Below are 26163 nucleotides of genomic sequence, written 5' to 3' on the forward strand. Positions count from 1 at the left end.
CCCTATTTTCTCTGGAGAAATGTTGGAGGGTATGGAGTTATCCAATCCCTGAGCTATCCGAAGGCAATCCTATACGCGGAAGTTTGTTTAAGGTTTAATGTTTTATTATGTTTTTGTATATGCTGGAAGCTGCCCAGAGTGGCTGGGGCAACTCAGTAAAATGTGTGGGGTATAAATAGTGAAATTATCATTATGGAATGGGAGAAATGTTGGAGGGTTCGTGATCACTGTGCTCTGTAAGAAAGGAACTCCTTCAAATCTATCCTATACAATGCTGGAACTTGGCCCTTAGCATGGAAGAACCTTCCCTTTGGAACTCCTGTTTCATATCAGATAGCCACCATCTCTATTGCATTTTTGGCGCTTTCAGAAAACTTTACTTTTTCAACAAGCCTTTTATGTGGATTTATTTTTTTACCCCAGCTTGTGTCAAATTTGAAATGGTTTTTCAAATGAAATGTTTAAAGTTGTTTATGAACTTTTTGCATTTTTTTTATTGTTGATTTTTTAAATTGTTAAATCCCTTCAAGGTATTTTCCAGGAAGTGATTCATAAATGGAAATAAATAAGTATTTGGGCACTTGTACTGATGTGGGATGACATATGGTCTGATGAAATGATGTAAAGATGAATGAGCAAGGAACTCCCGCCAAAAGGAACAGAATTTTTTTTGGGGGGAAATATTTTCTATGTTTGTTACCAATAACAGGTAACACCATGTTGTTTTCCTGACCAAAGTAAGAAATTATACAATACATACGCTCAAATTTGATATTTCGTAGGTTTTCCGGCAAGTCATGAAGAGCCACTTTTAGCCACTCGTCCAGTTGTTTGGCAAACTTGCGTATCACCTGTGTCAAGCTGAAAAGAAAAGTACCACTTCAGAAATCTATACTGAACCTCTTTCTCTGCATTCATGCCTGCAGCCATGAAAAACTAATGGCTCACCTAATCTACCCTTTGCCCCAATGACCTTTTAAGTTATTGATGCTGCAGTCCCATACACAATTAACAGAGTTGGGGGAGCCCCACTGAACTCAGTGAGACTTGCTCCTTCTGAATATGCATGTATAGGTTTGTACCCAGAATGTGTTGCAAAACAAGAGCAATCTGAAGTGTACACAAAAGCACACAAAACATCGATCAACTCTACTTATTCTTGAAGGAAGGAAGGCAAGTAGTTTGTCAGAATAGTCAAAGACAGAAACAGGGTAGTTCAAACATGCAGGTGTTTAGTATTTAAAACATATAACTATCTTGCTTGTGAAATCTGCACAGAATATAAAGGTTGTTGTTTCTTCCAGGCTATTCTGCCCTATGTTCCTGTATGTGCAACTTTCACCTTTCCCCTCCTTCCCCTTTGAACTCAGTCCGAAACAACATACTGTATCAGATACATTTGGGTGGCTCTTTATAATAATGCTAATGTTATTTATAAATGTATGTTTCAATAATAATAATAATAATAATAATAATAATAATAATAATAATAATAATAATTTATTATTTATACCCCGCCCATCTGGCTGGGTCCCCCCAGCCACTCTGGGCGGCTTCCAACAAAACACTAAAATACAATAACCTATTAAACATTAAAACCTTCCCTAAACAGGGCTGCCTTTAGATGTCTACTAAAAGTTTGGTAGTTATTTTTCTCTTTGACATCTGGTGGGAGGGCGTTCCACAGGGCGGGTGCCACTACCGAGAAGGCCCTCTGCCTGGTTCCCTGTAACTTGGCTTCTCGCAGTCCGGGCAGAACGATGGAGGTGGAGACGCTCCTTCAGGTATACTGGACCGAGGCCATTTAGGGCTTTAAAGGTCAGCACCAACACTTCCCCAGAAGCTGCTCACACAGTGGGCTGGAGCTGCAATGCCAGCCTCCCAGTAGCGGCATCACTTACCAAAAAGCAGAGCAGCTATGCAGCTGGGAGGTCAGCACGGTGTGGGCAAATCCAGTATCCCACCACCAATCCAGCATCCTACCACCTCACCCCTTCCCCTCCTGGAAAACGTCAAGCAGCAATGACCCTACAGCTGTGACCCACGGGACGAGCCACTTCTGGAAAGCCTCTTTATTAAACATTGTGCAAGTGCAACATTCTTTGACTCAAAGACATGTGTATGAGCACAGATGCACATACAGACTGGCCTATCAGAACAGACTCACCTATCAGGTAATGCCTGCAACACCGTTGGCATCAAGACTCCGGAAATAGCTTTGTACAATATTGAATCACAAACTCCAACAATGTTTACTACTGTGGAAGAACCCAATACAGGAAGCATGTGAGGTGGCATCCCTTGCCAAAAGTGCAGAAGAAAACTTTGAACCTAGAGGTGTGCCAAGACATAAGGAAGAAATGGAACTGGTAATATTTTTTTTTTTTTTGCCTAGATAACCAAGCAACATCCACTAGCGGTCAGCAGGGCGGGGTGGTGGCCCTTACTTGGAGAGGGGCAAGGTGACAAGAGAGGTCAGTGCAGTGCAAATGCACCAGTGGAGCTGATCAGACACACATACCCCAATGTGTTTGCACAGCACCAACCTTGTGGTCCCCTCACACCTCTCCTTCTTCCTTGATGACATCAGCAATGGGAGGTCAGGTTAAGTGTTGTTACTCCGCTGACCACTACCAATAACATCACTTCACAGCAGGAAGGTAGTTGAACTCAGGGTACAGAGAAACAGCTATCAGACTCTCCCCCACCCCCAGTTTATCTCATCCCACGTGTGCAGCTGTCAGCCGCAGACTATTTTTTTTTGCATTTCATTTATTTACAAAGACTCAGAAGCCACTTAGTCAAAGAGCTCTCTAAGCAGCATGCATATTAAATCTGTAGATAAAATGCAGCGAAAATCCACAAAACTTTAAAAAAACAACCCCAAACATACATACAAATGAAGAACATTATGTGGCACTTGTAAAAGTGTAAGTTCCACAGGTCAAAGTGGTCAAATGTATGAGGCAAGGTGATCCCTTATGTAATCTGATCCCAAACTGTTTAGGTAGAGGTAGCCAACATAGATTCCAGATGTTGTTGGACTCCAATTCTCATTAGCCCCAGCCAGCATTGCAATGGTCAGCGTTGACAACAGGTGTAGCCCAACAACATCTGGAGGGCTCCACTTTGGCTACTCCTGCGTTAAAGACCTTGCATCAGACCTTGAACCTGTGCAAACAACTCTATCTCTCACACCTTTAAACAACAGAGCCTACTCTAGGAAAATGTGTTGGTATTGGTGCACAGATACTGGTCAGGTGGGCTGACTGGGAGGGAGAAGATTCTGTAGTTGAGAATGGCCTCATCCTCACATCACAGTAAGCCACTGTTTATCTTAGACCATTGTTTAATTGTGAACTCCCTTGGTTTATTTCTGGCTTACCACTTGTGGTTTTGTTTGAAGCAAACAAGCGACGGCATGGCTTCAGACAACATGATAAGCCATATCATGGCTTATTTGAACCATGTAGGAGCCACATGGGGAGGGGGAGAAGCTGTGTGGAGGCCCTTGCGGCAGTGGGAGGCATGTTCATGATTAAACCATGGCTCAAAACAAACTGTGGCTTACCATGATGTGCAACCAGGTCCGTGTTTGAAATTCAGCATTCTAAACCATCACAGCAGCTCAACCAATCAATAAATACCAGAGGCTTCCCCACTATCTACAAGTACAATACAGATGGCTACTCTGTTGCCCATGAAACTTTTAATTATTATTTTCCTACAAACCTCGTCAAAGTTGGCTCTTATTACAGTGTCGAGTATCCTCTGACAGTGTGTTCTGTACATCATAATAAAAGTGGACACCTGGCAAGGGAGGGAAACAATATTTTTAAAAGATATTCTTTTCATAGCAATAATCTAAGATCATCATGGCCATGACTCCAGGCAACGACTCGGCCATTAGGAAAACAGGTAGTGGCTGCCTTATACCGAGCTGCTCCATCTAGCTCAGTATTGTCCACACTGATTGGCAGCTGCTGTCTCTCTTTCAGACATGAGACATTTCCAACCCTACTTGGAAATTCCAGGGATTGATTCTGGGCCCTTGTGCATGCTAAGCAGATGCTCTCCCACTGAGCTCAGATCCTTCCCTGTGACACAGAGAGTGAGGATCTGGCTGAGTCAGGAGGGCTGGGGGCGCAGACTGTGGAAGGCCCAAGTCACACAGAGAGAAACGCCTTGAGCTGGAGACCTTTCGCTAGACAACTCTAAACCTAAGACTCTTGTATTAGATTTCCCCCAATTATACTGACCAATATATGGAACACAGCCAGTGAGAAACTAATGGAGAAGTGACAGAAAACTAGGCTAGGGTCCAGGTTGCAAGAGCGGCCCATTCAAAACTCTGTGTTTCCCAGCACATGAGCAGAGCCTGAGAGGGTCCGGTTGGGCTCTGGACCTCATCAGAGCAAACTGTCTCTTTGAAGCTGCCTGAGGTTCTGCCACTTTGGCCCATAATCTTCTCTGGCAAAATGGGCTTCCGTTTGCAGGCAGGATGAGTGCTGGAAATATATCGATAAGGGGCTCTTTTTCCTCCTCCAGATAGAAACAAATCATGGGCTGTCTGCTCTATCTATCCATCCATCCATCTAGCCTTATGATCAAAAGGATCACACACACACACACACACACACACACACACACACACGTATGTATTTTTCAGAATCACCAACATGCCCAACTAGACATGATGTGGGAGATAGATGGGGTTGCAATTTAAGTCAGGGAAATGGTATAGGCAGAGGGGATTAACGCCCTGCCCTTTGAGCTACATACCTCCTCCGCTCCCTGTGGTTGGTTCTTAACCCAAATAAGTCATGTTGGGAGACATAGCCACAGATCTCCCACATGTTGTCTAGATTGGCAAGCATCCTGCTACATATACATTGGAAAACAAACACTTTAAGATAAGGGGGGTGGTATACTTGTTTCTGATGCAGCGAGCAGTTAAGGCCCCTCCTCATAAATCAAGTCAGAGCATCCTTAAATTCACTCTTTTCAAAGGGTGACCCCCCCATATAATAGACCATCCATTCCTCAACAGAGGAGCAAAAGGGGGTGGGGGGAAGTCAAGCCAGAGACTATTTCACTAGAGTCACCTTCTCCTCTGGCAAGCTGGCTGGCAGATTTAGATCTTTGACATTTGGAAACTCTGGCAGCAACGTCCCCAGTTTGGATCGTGGTGAATACGCCACTGTCTGTTTGGTGACTTCTTTTTTTCCTGTTTCATTGACCCAGGCTGCTCCTTTCTTAGAATACATCACGTCATAATACTGGGAGCTTTCTTTTACTGCAATCCCATAGTAATGGTACCTGAAATGTTGAAATACACATTTGTTAGCGGGAGGGGGTGGGGACCCTCAGAAAGGAGTTATTCACTCAGTATGGTTTTTAAAAAGGAAACTGCTAACGAAGCAGATTTTACGCCAATTTACAAGTTGATGCACGAGTGCAAATCCAGCAACGGAATGTAATTGCAATGTTCAAAGCAGTTCACAGTCCAGTCCAGCTGGAGAAGGATCCCAAGGGCTACCAAACGTGGAAGAGCCCAGTGCTTTTGCCTCCTGCCCGAGGAAGCCTCCTGCCCAGATGCTGAGTGCAAACTAAGCCACAGATGTACAGACCTCCCTTTAGTTCCTAGTAAATGGTCCATACAGTTACTTAGGAGAATACAAAGAACAGCCATGGCAGAATGGCTTCTAGCAGTGTCTCACAAAGCCACTTATGGCAGGGGTAGCCAAAGTGGGGCCTCCAGATGTTGTTAGACTCAAACCCCCCATCAGCCCCAGACAACGTGACCAATAATCATGGATTATGGAAGGTAAGTCCAGCAACATCTGCAGAGCAAAACATTGGCTACCCCTTCCCCATGGCAGCAGGGCACTGCATTAAACAAGAGGGCCAGTGTTTCATTTCTTTTTGTGCTCCTTGTCCACACCACATCATAGAATCAAAGAAAGAGGTAAAGGACCCCTGAACGGTTAAGTCCAATCAAAGGAGACTATGGGGTTGCGGCGCTCATCTCGCTTTCAGGCCGAGGGAGCCGGCATTTGTCCACAGACAGCTTTCCAGGTCATGTGGACAGCATAAATAAAGTGCTTCTGGTGCAAGGGAACACCATGACGGAAACCAGAGCGCATGGAAACACCATTTACCTCCCCACCACAGCAGTACCTATTTATCTACTTGCACTGGTGTGCTTTTGAACTGCTAGGTTGGCAGGAGCTGGGACAGAGCAATGGGAGCTCACCCCGTCGCACGGATTCGAACTGCCGACCTTATGATTGGCAAGCCTAAGGGGCTCAGTGGTTTAGACCACAGCGCCACCCGCGTCCCATTAACTGTAGAGTTGGGAGGGTCATCTAGTTCAACCTCCTGCAACTTGCATTGTCCTGAAATACTGTGCTCCGGTGCACCTGGAGCTTCTTCCTGATGCCCTCCAGGAAAGGCCTTGGGTCCCCACTCCTTTTCGGGCTGCCAGCAAACATTCGCGCAAACCCTATCGGTGCACATGTTAAAATGAAATGTGTGATTGTGACAAACAGGTGGGGGCAGAAATCAGGGACCTGTGGGTGACTGCAGCTGCCTGTTCAGCTTACTTGTGGCAGCAAAGCCAGATTTTCCTTGCCGTAATGTGTGGACAGCCCCAATGCATCAGGCTGGCCTGGAGAGAGAAGCATTAGAAAAAAACTTGACCTCCTCTATCTCTGGATGTCAGGCAGCTGATAAAGCACAAGAGAGGAGCTGGTATTGATTCCAGCGTACCTCCAGTCCAGAACAAGCATCAAGTGAGAATGGAAAAGCAAAAACTGCAAAGCTACAGCCTCCCCTCCATGTCTGAGGTTGGATGGAAGGAAGGCAGTTTAATAATAATCTAGAGAATATGAAATATGAAATATAGCTTTAAATATCCAATACAGGGAGAGCCACAGCTTCTCTTACCTGCTACTCCTCTCACCTGTCATATGCTGCCCGCTCCCTTGTCTGCTGGGAGGACTCCAGTTGTACCAACCAGCAGGCAGGGGAGAGGGGAGATTACAGGAGAGGGAGAAGCTACAGCTGTCCTTCCTCCTGCTGCCTTGGGGGAATTTTAAAGCCCATATATGTTATCCAGGTTGTGACATGGGGTGCTTCCAGACGGATGCTTCTTGTGAGATGGGTGCTTCTCATGTGCTAACGTTTTTCACAGCATCCATACAAGGGATGGGCCATCATGTCCACTTTGATTTCTCCCAGTCCCCCCCCCCCATCTTAAATTCAGGCCACATTTCCACAAAAGTTTGTGGGTTTGTTTTTTAATCCTCATAAAAAGCCATCAGCAATTTAGTTCAAAGTCCTCCTACTATACACATTTTTTTATGGAACTTTTGCCTAATATAATGCATTTCTGTATGTTATTTTCACAAATATATGCATATTTATGTGACCCTTTAACCTAGTATATGCATTTTATACACATTACTCGGCTGGAGATGTGCACTGCTAATTTGGAGAAATGCAAATTCCAAAGACTGGCTGTGTTTTGGTTTGCACAGTGTTTCAGAAAGTGTGAATAAGTTAGGTTTACCTTTAAATGCAAACTGAATTGCATTTCTTTCCCACCCACACTATGTTGTTGGCATAAAAATCCCAGTCTATATCCCCCTCCAATTTAATCTGATAAACCAGGAAAATCCAATTAAAGAGCCTGCTGCCAACGACCTGTTTGTCATATATGGACGACCCATTTACAGTATTAAGGCCCCTCCCAATCTGGAAGCATCCAGACACACCCATGCGCAAACTGGCAAGATGGCCACTGATCTCTTCTTCTGATGAAGAGAAAGCAAGCATCTTTTGCGAATTGTAAAGCCCTGGCATTCTTTCCGCCCAAATCTGAGTCCAAGGTGACCCACTGCAGCAGAAGGCAGCGTTTCTACACCTTGAACAGCCTTGGAGAGGAAAAGAGTTTTGGTTGCTGCTAAAACAATCTCTTCTCTGCAACTATTAGAAGTTTAGGAGCTCCGTCGCTCTGTTGCATATCAGACTCTCAGTAGCACTGCTGATCCCACAGAACAAAGCATATCGAACAAAAGAGCCAGTGCCCTTTACTGGACCTAAAGAAGGTCAGATTTGTTTGGTGTTTCTCCCTCCAACACACACCAAAAGCCATATTACAAAAAGGCTCCCAGTGAATAACCTACGACCATACTTAGCCTTTCCGTGATTATGAAACACACATTATTGCTTACTTTGACTGGCCTCTGGTTCCAAGTCTTCTTGTTGTTAACTGCGGAAATTGCTGCCTTATTATCTGCAAATAATATTCACGAGTTAACAAGTTAAAAAACAAAGCCCTCTGCTCAGAATTTAGCAATGGATTATTTGGGGGGCAAAGGTAAAACAGGCTGGAAACTTAAAAACACAGTATTTGGCTCAGACCCGCAACAAGAGTACAGGTATACAAATATTTTGATTTTGTTTATTTATGTAAATACATTTATATCCTCCCTGCTTCATCCAAAGAAACCCAGGGTGGATAACCAACAAAGTTAAAAGAACAAATAAAGTTTAATAAAACAATGCATCAATAATTAAAACAGATAAAAAAACAGCATCAGCAACTAACCACTCCAACATGGTTAGTAGGTGGGTCTTTCACACCTGGTAGCTGTATAGTTGCACCTGTCCCTTGCTTCCAATGTGGGGCAGTGTATGTAAGAGCACATGCCTCAATGGTAGGGCAGTGAAAGCACCATTTATTAAGAGTTGCTGCAGGTTCCTTTGCTGAAAAAATGGCAGCTAAACAGGCAGCAATAGCAAGGAGGAGGAGCAGAAACAGGACCAGGAGGCTCCAATGCCTCACACTGGAGCGCGGGCCTGAACAGGTAACCAGGGATGCCAACTGCTGATGCCAGCCCTGCCTACTTGGGAGCACCTCAATAGCTAGTCGTATGGAAGACAGAGTGATGGACCTTTGGTCTGATCCTGGAAGACAATTATTAGTTTCCTCGTGCATCCCTACAAATATCCATGGGATACCAGCAGTGTAGCTCCAGTATGCATATTGTGTGAATGGGCTGCAAGGAAAATCTCAAATCTAAGGCAAATTCAGAAGCATGCTAAGGTGAGCCTATCCAGACAGTTGCTTCTCCTGTTGTTGTAGTGCCAACATAGGTGGGCTGAACAGAAAGTACTTCAAATATAAATTTTCTTGCATGGGGTGTATGGAGGGTGCTTCATGTGCAGTCACTGTTCCACCTAGGAGGAGTTTGGATTTGATATCCCGCTTTATTACTACCCAAAGGATTCTCTTAGCGGCTAACATTCTCCTTTCCCTTCCTCCCCCACAACAAACACTCTGTGAGGTGAGTGGGGCTGAGAGACTTCAGAGAAATGTGAATGGCCCAAGGTCACCCAGCAGCTGCATGTGGAGGAGCGGAGACGCGAACCCGGTTCCCCAGATTACGAGTCTACCGCTCTTAACCGCTACACCACACTGGCCTAGGAACCAGTTATTATCTGCAGGCAGATTCGTACTGTGCCCCTTTATCTTATGGGTTGCTGGGCAGCCCTTAGTAACACTTCTGGCTAAAAAGCATCCTTAGAATCCTGCGTGTCCCTTTCGTTTATTTGCTTTTTGTAGTCCCAGGTGGTTGCAAAAATAGGTTTGAAAATGTGACGGATAAAATAACTGCTAAAGATTTGTAAGGCTGAAGCCTGTATGATTTTGGTTTTTGAAACTAATTTTACTGGGGGTGGAATCATTTAAAGCTACAAACTTCAAAATACCTGACACATTATTTCACACGACTGTGTGGCAAATGAACCCAACACATTTAATGCCAATTTTCATTTTATCTTGCAGCAGGCATGACAGCGGCGTACAAGGAAAAGTTTATTTACAGTGCATGAGACCTTTGGAAGGTGCACTTAAAGAATTCCATTTGAAGAATATTTAGTTGGGGGCTAAATATTTCATGTGACTTAATTCTTTTTCAATAGTTTTGGTAAATGGGTAACACTGAGCAAAAATGTTAAGTATATACAGTATAGCAAAAAAATTAAAGGGCTGGTACCAATCTTTTAAACTTGGGCAAAACACCCATATACATCCTCTGATACATCCCAGTTTTATTCTCCCAATATGCAAATCATGTAGATTGCCTGTAGTTACTATTCAAATTAGCTTGATTGTAGATACTTCTTACAGAGGAGATACTTGTTACATTATTTTGCCTGAAATGATTCTATTTCCCACATTTTGAAATTCGCCCATACTCAACAACCCATCCATATTTACTGAAAATAATGGAGCAGAATTTTAAATGGGACACACTTGTCAATTTACTGAGAACATCAACCTGGAGGAAGATCTATCCCTATTAAGTTCTAGCACGGATGGCAAGACTGCAGTTGAAGCAAGGGCCCCACAAGCAATAAAGAGGTAAAAATCAAATAGTGGAAAGTATTATTTTGCCAAGATGTGTTAAGCATGAAAAAGAATCCATCCCATGTTTCAGACAGGGAATTAAAATTACAAAAATAAATATAGATTCTTCCTAAACTATGTTCATTTTTAAATTTTAGATCCGTGAAACTGATTAAAATAATCTGTTGCCTCCACTGGCTTTTAACCCTTTCTGTTGCAAACGCCATCATGGCGGCAAAGTGCCCACACCCCAAATTCTGTGATGTACACTTGGATCACAGCTGCTGTGCAAAAATGGGGGGGGGGGATCACACACCATTTACATACAATTTCCACCCTCCCTCTGATTTTACTACTTATTATTTTTTTTCTCTCATAACACGAAGCCACCCTGGCATTGGTTCATGAGTGTTATCCAGAATAGTCCACACATGTTACAGAAGTGTGGACTTCACTAGCCTTTCTGGTTTATTTTCTGGAGGGAAGAGAAAAAAAATCAGCAAACAGAAAAACACTTTTGTTGAGCTGTGAAAGTTCAGGCTAGCTATTTGATAAATGAGCAGACAGGCAAGCTGCCTCTCTTTCTCCCTCTCTTTTTTGTGCGGGTTCAATGAAGCCTACCTAAAGAACACCACATGCTGTTCCAGCTACTGATCTAACATTCCGCAACATCTCAGCCTTCCAAATTCTCTTTAATTACACATTAATCCCACCCCTCTCTCTTTCAGTTTGTGCAGACGGGGATGGGGGTTCCTAGGGGCTGTGGGAAAAAAAGCATTTTCTGGACTTTTTTTGGGGGGGAGGGGTGCATGTTGTCATTCAGGACGTACTCCCAAAGCAGAATATTACCTCAACAGACCTAAAGCAAAATGAAACACCCCAGCTCACTTTCGGAAGTACGAGAAACAAACAAAACCCAACAAGTTCCTTTACACTTCCAGTGTTTCAACCCTAGCAAATCAAGAGGGCTTTAGCAAAAAAATTATCTGTGTACCCAAATGCACCTTTGGTGACGTTCCGGATGATTTTATTTTTTAAAAAAATCCTGGATCTCTCTTAAAGCTACACTTGCGCTAGCCACAGCCCAGCACCGATAGATATAGGCTGTTTTTCTCACATTATGAACAGGGAAGGAAAAAGGAAAAAGATTCCTGCATATTTTGTGGGGTGGAAGAAGTAGGTGCCGATACTGTTTGGTGATTGGCTGTACTGGTGGATGGGGGCGGGTTGTGTGGGAATAGAAAGGGATGAGTGATACTGAATGGGCAGCAGGTATGGTATGATTTGTGTAAATGTAAGGTAGAATCCGGGTGTGATGTGCACGCGTTAAGTGGAATGAGCACTGTGTTTTGTGAGCAGGGATGGGGAAGAAATTCAATTCAGTTTGCATTTAAAGTCAAATTTGGCATTTTTTTTTAACTTTCTGAAACAATACAAAGTCATCCCTCACAGAGGTACAATTCTCAAAGTTCCCTGGGAAGAGGGGTTGACTGTTAAGCTACTCTGAGAATTGTAGCTCTGTGAGAGGAACAGGGGTCTCCTCACAACTTGCAGCACCCTTAACAAAGTAGAGTTCCCATGATTCTCTGGGGAAAGCCATGACTGGCATGGTACTGTTTTAAGTGTATAGAGCAGATGGAGCCCAATACTGTCAATCAGGGTGACTGTATCTGGAATAGAAGACCATCACACGCACTCTCTTTCTGGTGACACAATTCATTAACACTAGTCAAATTCACTCAGCTACTTTTTGACTTTTAAGTCTCACGCTCACCAAAATGTTTCTTAAAACTGATGCTACTAATAATCCAATCATGGCACTGCCTCCTATCGAAAACTTCAAAAGGAATATCCTCCCTCTACTGTTTTTCTCCTGACAGTTTGCTGCTTTGGATTGCAGCCCACGTGTAGGAGATTGTGTATTTCACGGCCATTATTATTTCAGATTCCCAAAACCCCACTTGAGGTGAGGTTTGGTTGACACTCACCTTTCCAAAGCTGGCAGCATTGACTGGCTGTGTGTCATTTTTCTCGCAGAAGTCCAAATAGTGCATATAAAGGGCGCTTCGAGGAATGCAGACACCTTCTGCGATTTCGTAGTTCTCCTCCAGCCTTAAAAACAATGATCAAACAATGGAAAACTACAAATAGGTTGGCTGCTCTGTATTTCAACTTCCAAATCTGCAGACTGAAGGGCCAGCCCTTATGCTAGCACAGAGCCACTCCCTTTGCTTCCTTAAAGACCCATTACCTCAACAGGAAGCTAGCCTGGCTCTTCCAGAAATTAGAAAGGGATCCAGGCATGCACCCTAACAACCGCTCCCCATACTCATAACAAAATGATATTAGTTCAACAGACCTGGATTTGAAAATAAACACCTCTCTTTAAATACTAAGTTAGCTGTTTAAGCACAAACCTACTAAGCAGCAACCTATCTTGAAGACACTAATTTATGTCCTGCTAGCTTGTTTTAGGAATTTTCTCCCTTATCTTCAAGTTATGGTGGTAATTTGTCTCTGCAAACTATTTCAATAAGATATTTGGTGGTATGAATAGACTCAATAAGGGCGCCGCAGCCATGCTTCCTTTCTTTCAATGGGAATATCATCTCCGCATCTTTCCTCAAATTCATGGACCTCAACAAAACCTCTTTTCAAAGCGCAGAGACTTTGCTTGTATGCTATAACTGCTAATTGGCATGTCAGTTTCTCTGACCAAGACAGGATAGAAAGGCCGTGTTAATTATTTCTCTTCATCATATATTTGATGAATTTCCCCTCTCTTTTCTTCCTTTTCCCCTCTCTGTCTTTCACAGAGAGTCATTAGTTTGACACTGGACAATGTTCCATTATACCTGAACGCTTTTTTAATGATCAAAAATCCAACCTTGCAGAATGTCTTTCAATTTTTTGCCCCCTCTTAAAAAAAGGGGGAGGGAACCTTCATCATAAGTTGAATTCAGCTCTAGCCTACAGTATTGTGTAAAGATAATGAACTTTGACTATTATCCCTATAAGTAGTAGAGGAATGTCCTTATAAAGCAATATGAGCTCTCGCAATAAGATTTTGAGGCTACTCATAGCATTGCAGCATATCTCATATTATGAAGATGAAGAATGGGGCTTACTTCACTGGTTTTACAGTGGTTTTACTTTGCCCGGCGAAGGGTGAGAGAGGAGGGCCCCCTGGCTGGATGGCAGGACCACCTCTGGGCATCGCCCCGCCCAGCGCTGGTGATGTGGCCGGGACAGCACGAGGAGGACGTCAATCTCTGTCCCCTGCCGGATCACTGTGGGGGCCCGGATGCCTGGCCACAACACCCCCCACCATAAAAGGCGAGCGGACATCTCATATTATGAAGGTGAAGAATGGGGCTTACTTCATTGGTTTTACATTTCTATTGCACCTTCTTTTATCTTTGGAAATCTTTACTATGAAGTGCTAAAGAAAAAAGCCACTGACTTTAGGAGAATATAAGAATACATCAAGACACAGAAATATTGCACAATCATTTTAAGTGATCACAGTAGTTGCATAATTTAATCACAAATGGTCTTTGTGTCCAGGAAAAACACTCTGTTAGTCTAACGTATGCAGCTATTTCTTTTGTCATCACAATATACATTTATTGTATTCAGGCCAATCCAGATCAGTTCAATACATCCTGGCTTCCAACTGTGTCAAACACCATAAAGCCAAATATAAGAATAGGTGACTCAGACAAGCAAGTCCTGCTGCAAAACAACCAATGAATCCTTGCAGAAAAATCTGCAAAGCAGATTTTTAAAAATGAACAAAGTTCCAGATCCAGTTAATAATCCATGGCAGCCAGTTCAAAATACCATGCACAGAACATCACTCAAGGAAGGAAACCAAACTATATGCTTCAGATCCACTCAACCCATGAAGACAATTCAAAGCCAAATCATAAGCAAATCAACAATATACATAGTTATCACATCCCTCTCTCGTGCTTATATCTATGCAAACATGTACAATCTCAATTCTCTTCCCTTCCCTTCTCCTTAACACCTCCACCAACACCACCCACAGCCCTCTGCTCCTACTTCCACTGACAGCTGGGCCCCATCTGCATTGGCCAAACAACGTGAAATGCAGAACAGAAAGACATGCCAGAGTACTGCTGTTGCCACTGCTTATTGGCCTTCCTGAAATATGTAGCAGGTAGAGCACCCAAGCTGCTGCTGACATATGTCAGCTGGTCCCAAATGCAGCAGCCACACTGCTGTTTCCACCACGACACTACTCTGCCTTTCCTCTTCCCTTTGCAACCTCTGCCTCCACACTGTTCCACACATCCTCTGCTCCCAGGCAGACTGTATGATTCAATTTGCCTGGAAGAATAAAAGGGAATTTATGGAGCTATGGTGGCAAATTAGGAAGGGAAAAGGAGTTGGTGTGGTATGTAATAGTACCCTTTCACCTTCTTTCCTTCCTTCCCTCCCTCCTTCCTCCATAGCAGGTCCTACAGCCCAGATATTTTGTACCTCTGGCTCAAAGACCCAAAGGTGGTGCCTCAGGCCTAGAGGTTCTGGGCCCAAGAACCCTACTTGTGATCAACCCTACACAACAGGCTTGTCAGGATTGAGCAACTAGGATTGAGGATGGAGCAACTAGGAACAAACTATACCAACATGGGTCCTAAACGAAGGTTGTAGAGTTTGGTGGCAACAAGCCAGAACAGGGACCTCAGGAAAGAGGAAAAAGCAAGAGGCAGTCGCATTGGTGAGGAGAGTCGACTGGATTATATAATATAGGCTTTTCCCCTCTCAGACATCTGGGATGCAATAGTAAACAATGGGCGCATTTCGACAGAGCCAAGGATCCCAGGGGTTAAGGGACTGGCCACTAACCTCCAAGACTGTGGATGCTAACAAAATGCTTCAAATAATACTGCTGCCAGTATTTGCTTGTTTTCTTTTGGGAGCAGAGCTCTATGATCTAATTAGGGGTGATGTCCTGGCTAACAAGCTATCTCCAGACTCCATCAAATTACACGAGAGACTGACACAGAAGGCCTGTTTTTCCTGTATGGGTGTGAGATAACTGGAAGCACTAGTCAGTGGGGGAAATTAAATTTAACAAAAAAAGGAAAAGGAAAAAAAAGACAAGTGCTGTTTGAATGCGTAGAAACTGCTAGCAGTCTGTTAGCGCAGCTTGAGGGTGGGGTCTCAGAGGACTACTTTTGCCCACATAACCCTGCTCACTTATAAAATTCTTTTTTGGAGGGCCTTTTCTGGGTGCCCCGGTCTTCAGAAATGAGGAGTTTCCTGGCTTGTGTTGGTTTTGCTGGTTATTAGAGAGACGCAGGAGTTGTGCTCACCACAGACCAGTCTTCCTCGATCGCCAGATGTGTTTGACTATAATTCCCATCAGCCCAAACCAATATGGCTATACTGGCTGGGGCTGGTGGATGCTGAAAATTGAAACATCTGGAGGGCACCAGGTTGGGGAAGGCTGCCATGAACATGGTGTGGATAGTGCTTTTATGTGGTTTAGATGGCATTAGTTGTATCTGGGTGGAGTAAGGAATTTTTTGTTCTGTTCTTGATGGAGAGAGAGAGAGAGAAAGTTCTTGTCTGGCTTTCGGACTAGTGTTTACCGCAAGCCAGGTGTGGGAACTCTTTAGCCTTCAAGGTGTTGCTGAACTACAACTCCCATCAGCACCGGCAAGCATGGCCAATTGTCAGGGACGAGGGGAGTTCTAGTTCAGCAACATTTGGAGGACCAAAGGTTCCCCGGGCCTCCTCTAAGATTTCAATTACATTCATCCTCATTCATCCTTTCTTTTCTTATCATCCTTTCAGTTGCACTTGCTTTTCTGAGTCCCAATGTAGGTAGCCTGGAAATACAAAAGGCTCACATCTTATCCTTTAAAAACAATAATAAAAATCTTACCATTGCAGAGTAGCTGGAGTGGAATGTGGTTTGGATGCTCTGTTATTCTCTTTCTCCTCATCTGTTGCGAGAAAACAATACGAGAGAAGAGACTTTCAGTCAAACCACTAAAGCACCGACAAGGGGGATGCAGGATTAACCACTGTACATAAAATCTCACGCTTCCCAGGAATAACTCTGAAAGTTGCATAGTATAGCGGGAGTCAGTGTGAATCAGCATGTCGTTTGTTTAACACAGGGCTGCAGAGCCTCAGATCTGGAGTCAAATGCCACCCCTGGGGCTCTCTTATCTGGCCCTCGGAACTCTCCCTGGCCACTTCCTTTCACCAGCCCTACTTTCCATCCTCCTTGAGTGTTTCTGCCTTGATGCACTGAGGCAGCATGTACCCTGATTGGCTGTATAGTTCTGAGAGATTCTCCTCTGTGCATTTGGTTAAATGTCATCCTGCAATGTACAAGGCCTGAAGTAAGAAAGACAAAACATCTCCATTTGCTTCTCCTAAAATTATACTGTTTTAGGAGATTATAGTGTTTTCAAGACTTTTCTCTCTGGATTCTATTTGTGTTATTTGTGTGACTTTGCTAACTAAAGGAATTGCAGTCTAAAACATCTGGAGGGTACCAGCAAAGGCTGACCTGGAGCTTAGTATCACTCCCTACTCCTTATTGTAACTGAACCAAAGTACAAGTATTCAAGATAATCATATACTCATCTCCTGCTTCCCCCTTCCTCCATTTCCCCCTTCCTCCATTGTTTCCCCTTATTTCGGAATGTAAGTCACTTCAGCTAGGGGCCTTGTCATGCCTGTTCTTTGAAATGAACAATGTAGAGAGATAGATGGCCTATATTTAGAAATTAATCAATTAATATGATGGTAACAACAGCTGTAAGCGAAAGATACCATCACCTTCTCTCTGAAAACTGAGCTTGTAAAGGTGTGACAGGCACTATGGAATTTATTTCAAAGATAGGGATCCCCAGAAAAATCCTGATGGAGCTGCCAGTCAGAGTGGACAATAATGGGTGAACTGGGCAATCAGTCTGACTTGGTATTAAGCAGCCGTTGCTATGGATTCAGCCACTTGTCAGAAGGCTATGGGACTACAGGTTATTTTCTATTTTTTTACTCTTCAGATAGTATTTTATTTCATTCACAGGCAACTTGAGGGTTCCATTCCTCTCCCATTTGATATATGGGTGAGGTGAGCCCATCCAAAGAGTGTGTGGGTCAGATGCTGAGGGGGTGGTTGTGATGCAATGGTCCACCTCCTCCTGAGGCCCATGAAGCCTAAGGATAGGTTTGATGAGCAAACACTGGCCCCTTCCTTCCTCACAGAAGTACTGTGGCAAGAGAGAAGGAGCTACAGAGGCAGAACAATGGAGTTACCTGGTTCTGATTGGTGCATCTGATCCCCTTCCCTCATGGCTAGCTTTCCTTTTCCATTTACAGCCATCGAGGAGTGAAAGGCTGTTTCACTTGCCTGGGCCTTTGTCATTAACACGTATCAAACTGGAATTACCCAGGTGAAAATCTTTACAGAGGCCGGCACCTTAAAATCGGGCTCAGTGAGCTAAGACTGCTGAGCCAATGATATCACAAAGGACAGTGGGTTGACATCAGCTTAACAAACGTGAGGTAGAGTGTATCAAACTACCTCACAGAGGTCTTGACATCATCCAAGCTGGCCAGTAGGCTGCACCCAGTGGCCACGTAACAGCCTATGGCTAGACATCAGCCAAACAAAGCAGAAGAATGGGTTCAAAGGAGCTTCTCAACAGGGTCTGGATGATCTGCCTTAGAAGCCCAGCAAGTCAGATCTGGCCACTTCAACATGCTAGAAGTACTAAACCTACAAACCTAGTATTAAACCTAGAAGTATTAAAACACAAGCAGGATGGGGAGTCCATTGACCTCTTTCCACTGTTGCTCCCCAGCTGCTATTCATTTGTACACTGTCTGTGGGCATGGAGGTTGACTAATAATAATAATAATAATAAATAATAATAATAATAATAATAATAATAATAATAATGGTGGCTACTAGCAACTGAGAGCCTTATTCTCCATTAACTATCCTCCACTTTCAAAGCCATCTAATATATCCTTTCAGAAGAACACAAGAAGAGCTCTGCTGGATCAGGCCAAAGGCCCACCTAGTCCAACATCCTATTCTCACTGATCAGATGCCTATGGGAAGGAAGGCTTGAGTGTAACAGCATTCTTTTCACCATGATTCCCAGCAAGTAGCATACTGCCTCCTAGTACATAGTCATCGTAGCTAGTAGTCACTGATAACCTTATCATCCTCTTAGGAGATGTAACACAGCCATATATCAGGGACTAAGTCACCCTGGAATCAGTCTACTTCTGAGTAGATATGCATAGGATTGCATTGAGAGACTTTACTGAGACCATTCTGGAAGTCTCATCTGCCCCCACCCATAATGACTGTAAGAAACATGTGTCTTCTATGAGCCATCACAGATGGTGAATAAGAGCCATCGCAGAGACAGTGCCACAGACAAAATGCTCATATCCACTTTCAAATTGCCTGAAAGTCCATCCTTCTTACTGGAGTGTTCACATTCTGCAGTGAGTCATCAAATGTTGCACATGCAGATGTGAACTGGCTCTTGAGATAGTTGCAAAAAGCAGATTCAAGACCCTGCCCTTTTAAAAATAAATTACAGTTTGTCCATTTTCTCTTAATAAATTGCCTCATCTCAGCTTCATGCACACACCACTAAAGCTATAATGCCACGTACAATGACTTGGGAGTAAGCAGCACAGAATTCAGTTGGAATTACTTAGGAGTAAATAAGTACTGGACTGTGGTATCAGGAAAGAAAACCGTTACAATACTAAGCTAAAGGACAAAAGACACACATATCATGTTGCATATATCGTTGGCCACATTCATACTTCACACTGAAAAGTACTATGATACCACTATAAACAATCATGGGTTTTCCCCCAAAGCATTCTGGAAGCTGTTTTTTGTTAAGAGTGCGAAGAATTGTTAGGTGACCCCTATTCCCCTCCCAGGGCAACAATTGCCAGAGTGGTTTAACAATCAATCCCTCTTCACAGAGAACTCTGGGCACTGTAGTTCTGAGTAGGGAACAAGAGTTTCCTAACAATTATCAGTACCCTTAATAAACTACAGCTCCCAAATTTTTTGGAGGGGGAAGCTTTGACTGTTTAAAGTGGCATTATAGTACATTAGAATAATGGCGTTAAACATGACTTAAGTCTCCCGGAGAACTCTGGCCTATAAACTGTTTAAATAAAATAATGCTGTGTTATAGGTAGCAACACCAATCATTTTATCCTAACTGTGGCCCCAATCAGATGTATGGATGCAACTGGACACTACTGTACAGCTTTTGGGTCCTTTCTAGCGATACAAGTCTACTGAAAATGACATATACTTACTTTCATCGTTAGAAACATTCCCCAGAGATGTATGACTGGAATAACGTTTGTTTTCACTTTCACTGAGACATCTTTCAATCCAACTCTCTGCAAAACAACAAAGGAGGTTTTTTGTTTTTTAAAAAAGGCAGGATGTTTCCCATGAACAACAAACCTTTTATTTCATTATTATACAATAAATAATGTTATCAGTTACAAACCAAATAAGTGTATGCGTATCAATAGTTTGCTCTTCCCAGTGCTATTTTTCTAGAAACTGATGGTACCAGAACTCACCATGAACACCTCCCTTGTTCTCTTATAATGGCAATGGCGCCAACCTGAGAGGTGCTGGAACTGAGTTCTGGCGAGTTCTGGCTGGGAAAAAAAGCCCTGGCTCTTCCTCTCTTTTCCAATATGGGCCACAAAAGGTGAACTGAGGAGCCCCAGAGTGCTTCCCCAGATTACAATGAGGAACTGAACAAAAACTGCAGGACTAGGTGCCAGCATTTGTAGCCTATGTAACTATCTTGTCACAAATTCCCCATTTTTACAGTTTGAAATGACACTGTTTATTTGTGCAGATAATAAATACTTGTCACTCAGCAGATTAGTCTTTTTTTGCCCTCTCAGAACCTGATATTACTGGGTCACCTTTTCTACTTATTTGAGATATACCAAATGCATTATACCGATGTTCAAGAGGGGTGGTGCCAGGGTGCCATGCAAATTCTCTTAAGGAAAATCTCTGGTGTATATTACATTTGGTGTATATATTATAAAACACAGAGACTCCAGCATATGCCATTATTGGTATAAAACCACTTGCAACTAACCTTTCTCAGGGAATTGTCAGAACTGTTAGGTTACTTAAAAGTTTCCACTTGGTAATATATGAACCAACATTACTAGAAGGGTCTAAAAATATAAAATTTCTACATTTCTCTCTGGAAATTGTTAGGGTGCTTCAATATTAGCCTGCAAGTTAGAATCTGACAGGAACATGGTTCGAATCAAGACACTGTATTATCATAAAAGTCTGAAAATGGGATCTAACACTCCAGACATGACACTTACAAGTTTACCTCATAACAGAAGCCTGTGTTCTACCTCAGAAAAAGGAACAAGCCACATGCATGGGATAAAATGTTGGGCAGTGGGAAACTCCACTCCCCATCTCCATCTTCAATTAGGCTTATATGGGTAAATTGGGGTTGGCATGTCTCACAAATAGCCAGCCAGGAAGCACATGTTTTGCATGCAGACAGTTCCATGTTCAATCCTTGGTAGCCCCAGGCAGGACTGGGAATGTCCTCTGCTTAATGTCCCAGAAAACTGCTGCCACAGTCAGTGTGGGCAGTACTGAACTTGATGGACCCAGTTGTCTAACTCAGCCTAAGGCAGTTCCCAACACGTGCCTATCTATGCTTGCAAAATGCAAGCTTTGTTTACCCATTTTCAGCCTCAATCCATCACTGACAGGAGATAGCAAAGTGGTTGGCAACTTCCCAAAACAGACAGGAGGAAGCAAGAAACACAGACACTAGTAAATGAAAAAATTACTATCTTTACTACAAAGGCATGCCATCCGGTCTACTTCCGCTCACCTCGTTGCAGGAGGGTTGTGTTTTCATTAAAACCATCCAGTTAAAAAAAAAGGGGGGGAGAGATATCTCACTCACACATGTACACACACTCTCTCTCACAAGATTGTGTACATGCATGTACACACACACACACTTGTGCACGCACACAGAGTTACATGACTAGGCAAAACTATGGCCCAGTTCACCTTTATCATTAGAACATAAGCACTGCTTTGCTAGACCAGCCCAAGGTTAGAGAGTCCATCATTCTAGCCAGTCAAACACCTCTAGGCAGTTTGTAGGCAGGGCATGATAGTAATGGCTATTCCCAGTTATTTACTCCCAGCACCTGGCATTTAGGAGTACACTGCTTCCATCCTGGACTGCTGCTATGGGGCTGCAATCCTATTTAGCTACCATGACTAGCAGCTACTCTAGGTCTATTCTCTTCAATAATTTGTTTGATCCTCTTTCAAACTGCCTATACCAGGGATTTGGAGAAACCATAGTTCCTAGTACGACAATAGTATAAGGGAGTTTATTTTTAAGGGAGGGATTGTCGCTCAGTAGGAGAGCACACGCTTTGACTGGGGAGGGTTGCAACCACTAGTCTCCCCAGTTAAAAGGTACCGTAGAAGCAGGTGAAAGGGGGATTCTGTTCGAGCAGAGGGTACTGGGCTAAACGGACATACAGGCTGACTAATTAACGGATCCATTTTGGAGCAACCCTGAGCAACACCAAAAACACTTTGATACAAACAAAGCAGATTATCACCAATAAAGCTGGAATGCACTCCCATGGCCAGGACCACAATGGACCCCAGCATTTGTCTCCATGTGCTGCATGCTGACATTGGGCCTGATGGTGGCTGGTGCCAGTCGCCAACATCCCTTTAAATTATTAAAGTATGTTTTCGGCTGGCCAGCACTGTGAAGAGAAGCACTGGGCAAAGCAGCTGCATCTGAAGCTGCCACCATTTTGCCAGTATGCTTCTGGGCTCTGATACAGCTCATCTTGGACAGGGGCAAGGTGGGAACTGATGGGGATGAAGGCCCCTTGTCCAAGGCTCCCTTGGATCTGGTCCACTTTGAACAGCTGCTGGAGTAGTAAGTTCTTAGCTTCTTTTGGTTTGTATCTAGCCTGACTTGTAACCATAAGCAGCTCCACAGTGAGCTGTCTATGGTCCTGACCATCTGTGACCTTCTGCTGTCCTTGGCTAGTACACTTCTGCAGGTTCCAGCATGGAATGGGATGTACCCCATTCCTATGCATACTTAGTGATGTCAGTGGGATTTAGTCACAGAGAAGTACACATGTCATTCAACATCAAGGTGCAGTTATCTAGCCTGGGTGGTGGAAAGATATGAACAACACTCCATTCTAACTGAAGACTGCTATTTTGGCCTTATTACAAGCCATAATAAATTGCTGATAAAATGACGTTTACAAGATGCTTTGACTATCATTTCTGAAAATAGAGCCATGTTTAAAGGGCAAAACTCAATCTGAGAATCAGCAGAGCAAGTCTGTCTTTATATTTATTATTTTTTTGTATACTATATCTATCTATCTATCTATCTATCTATCTATCTATCTATCTATCTATCATCTATCTATCTATCTATCTATCTATCTATCTATCTATATTTTTGTCTATCACCTACGCAATCAAATGGAAGATCTCCCCCCTTTCCAAGTATACAGCCTAGAAGGTCATGGCTGCCCATTTGCTTTTGACCACCTCTAAATTTTTCCCATGTCTGGTCTAACTATACTATCCTCCAAATGATGGAAGGCTTCATCAGCTGGTTCCATCCAAAGGCCATGGATTGAAGTTACAAAAAGTTCCATTTCCCCTAGAATTCATAGCTTAGGCTCCCTCCCTCTACTACAAAAACTCCTTTTTATAATATTGATGAGCAGCAGTACCATATCCAATATAGTACTGAGACAAGGGCCCCAGTAAAGACAGAATGGACAGCTGCAGAGTTTAAGCACTGTTTAAGCTTAAGCTCTGTTAAGGGCATGGTGACAACGTCACATAGGAAGTCTCAGTCTCATATATGAAACCAACATATTATTCCTTGGGTTCTAGTTCTGTTCCCTCTTCTTTCTTTCCCCCCAACCAGCACATTATTCAGTCTTCCACCCCCTGCTAATTATTGTCATGGTTGCCAAGGCTACAGGGTTAACTGCCACCTGTTGCCTTCTTCTGTACATTGCCATGTTACGTTACATTACATTATGGAGCAGCACTCCAAATTTGGTTAAAGGCACAGGATTCCGCCACGGGCAAAATAGATCAACTCTTTTAAGGAAGCAGGAACAGTCCCAGAATGTTATTGTGAATTGGCTGGGTGCACACACTATCCGTCACTGTCAGTAAACAAGGCCAAGGGGTTCGCTAGAGGTTCATGTGGTCTTTCTTTTCTCTGATGTGCGCGTTACGCAGATCCTGGTTACAAAGCCAACTGGCACCATGGTTGCATGGGGACATAATTCAGACAAAGGCCACATTCAAACCATCCATTTAAAGAAGTATCATATCACTTTAAACAGTGATGTCTTCCCTCAAAGAATCCTGGGAGCTGTGGTTTGTTTAGGGTGCTGAGAATTGTTAGGAGACGCTTATTCTCCTCAGAGAGGTACAATTCCCAGAGTTCCCTGTGAAAAAGAATTAATAGTTATACAGTGGAACCTCGGCTGTTGAACATAATCAACTCTGGAAGACTGTTCAACTTTCAAAACGTTCAACAACCGAGGCGCAATTGCCGCTCAGTAAAATCCACTGAAAAAATGGAGAAATGCGCCTCGGAAGCCATTCAACTTCTGAGGTACATTCGAAAACGGAAGCGTTCACTTCCAGGTTGTTGGCGTTCGAAAGCCAAAACATTCGACATCCGAAGTGTTTGACAACTGAGGTTCCACTGTACCACTCTGGGAACTGTAATTCTCTGAGGGATATAGGGGTCGCCTCACAACTTTCAGCATCCTTAACAAGCCACAGTTCCCAGGAGTCCTAGAGGAAGTTAGCAGGTCCCTGTAAATTCTACAGTAGCAGTGGGGAACCTCAGGCCCAAGAGCTGAATCTCTATGTCACACCCTGTTGCAGTCCATGCTCCCTTTCCCCAAACTACACCAAAGCCTCCTGGCGCTTTTTGCCTGGGTGGAAGATGAAAAGATGTGTGTACGGTGTGGATGTCTGCAGAAGTCTTTGACCTTTGCGTAGCTGAAATGTTGCTTACCGTTCAAAGTTAAGAGCCACATAAATTTCATCACCCAGTTTTTGTCTCTGGCCTGTCCATCACTGGTATGCAGCCCCCAGGTGGCTTCCCAAGAAGGAATGTGGCCCTCAGACTGAAAAAAACCCATCCCTGTTCTACAGAAATCAGTACAGCTCAGGCTGCCTGAGGGAACTGGCTGCATTCAGCACTTTGATGTGCCTCCTCATCATGCAGCACCACAAAACATTCCTGGCAGTGGCTTGGAGGTAGCAAGAAGTTCACTACTCTAGTAGTCAATGTGCACAATGAGCCGTTGCACACAAAAGGGCCATGATACAAAGCACCAACCACATAGATGCTGTTCATAAGAAAAGAGCTTGCAGGATTAGGCCAATGGCCCACCTAATCAAGCTCACCTCACCCACCATTCTCACAGTGGCCAACCTGATGCCTATGGGAAACTCACAAGCAGGAGCTTCTCATAAGAGCACTATTTCCTCCTGTGGTTTCCAGCAACTGGTATTGTGAAACCTGCTGCCTCTGACCTTGGGAGGCTGAACACAGCCATCAGGGTTAGTAATCACTGATAACCTTCTCCTCCATGAATATGTCTTATCCTCTTTTAAAGCCATCTCAGTTGGTGGCTACCACTGCCTCTTGTGGGAGCTAATGCTGGCACCGTTTAACTATGTGCTATGAGAAGAAGTGCTTTCTTTTGTCATCACATGTCCCTGAGTTCTAGCGAGAGCATTCCAGCTGTATGACTTAGGGTGGGCTATAAAAATGATTCCAGGGAGCATTCTGCTTCTGCTACACTTGCAGTTTTTAATCTGGCTATTTTATTGTAAATAAAAACTTGGGCCCCCAATGTTTTCCTGCTAATAGATACAAAAGGATTCATGCAAAAGTAATGATGCGTTTCTCTTTCTCTCTCCTCCTATCTCACATTCTCTCTCTCCCCCCCCTCCCCCCGGTCCTTTGGCCCACCCTCCGAAAAGGCTCTGCGCTATCGTGTCTCAAAACTGTGGAGCTCAGTTCTCCTCTGATGGAAGTGGAAGACAGCCTAGAGGACATAAAAGAGGGGAGGGGGAGTCTTCTTACTCTTTTCCTTTAGATGCAACAAAACAAGCATCTAGTCTTGAATAATACTTGCCGCTGAATACAAAGTTGCTCAATAGATGGTCTGTGTACCAAGGCTCATAGTGGAAATGATCCAACAAAGAGAAGATAGAGGTGAGCAGACTGGGCCACCCATGTGATTGAAATTCAGTTCCCCACATTGCCACCCAGCACTGAAAGCATTTTGTTGTCCTTACCATCATTCATATATATATATATATATATATATATATATATATATATATATATGGTTTAAATTATGAGATGCCTGCTTATTGTCTCTGTCAGTCTGAGGACAGCAGTGCTGAGACAGAGCTTGCAAAGCCCGGACATTCAACTGTCAGCCAAAACTTTCCATTGACAGAACTCCTGTTCCTTTTTAAAACGTGCAAAGCTTTTATTCTAAGTTAATGCAAAATATTGTTTCTAACAGACCATTCCTAAGCAAGCTGTCCATCCATGCATGAGGAATAGGTGGAA

General features: G+C 43.5%; 1 protein-coding gene across 5 annotated transcripts in view; it reads right to left on the minus strand.

Moving 5' to 3' along the window:
- RFX4 (regulatory factor X4) overlaps window positions 1-26163 on the minus strand; it is a 62560-nt gene that overhangs the window by 17929 nt on the left and 18468 nt on the right. For 3 of the 5 annotated variants that reach the window (XM_083574098.1, XM_083574096.1, XM_083574100.1), the window contains exons 2-9: window positions 19775-19861; window positions 16338-16398; window positions 12406-12529; window positions 8238-8299; window positions 5106-5319; window positions 3733-3810; window positions 2168-2331; window positions 761-861 (exon numbers count right to left, since the gene is read on the minus strand). In XM_083574098.1, the coding sequence (XP_083430224.1) occupies window positions 761-861; window positions 2168-2331; window positions 3733-3810; window positions 5106-5319; window positions 8238-8299; window positions 12406-12529; window positions 16338-16398; window positions 19775-19861 (891 nt within the window). Of the gene's footprint in view, window positions 1-760; window positions 862-2167; window positions 2332-3732; window positions 3811-5105; window positions 5320-8237; window positions 8300-12405; window positions 12530-16337; window positions 16399-17725; window positions 17932-19774; window positions 19862-26163 lie in introns of those variants that run through there. The other 2 variants (XM_083574099.1, XM_083574097.1) reach the window with 2 other exon arrangements.

The sequence above is a fragment of the Podarcis filfolensis genome, assembly GCF_964270895.1.
Source record: "Podarcis filfolensis genome assembly, chromosome: 10".
NCBI classification, from domain to species: Eukaryota; Metazoa; Chordata; class Lepidosauria; order Squamata; family Lacertidae; genus Podarcis; species Podarcis filfolensis.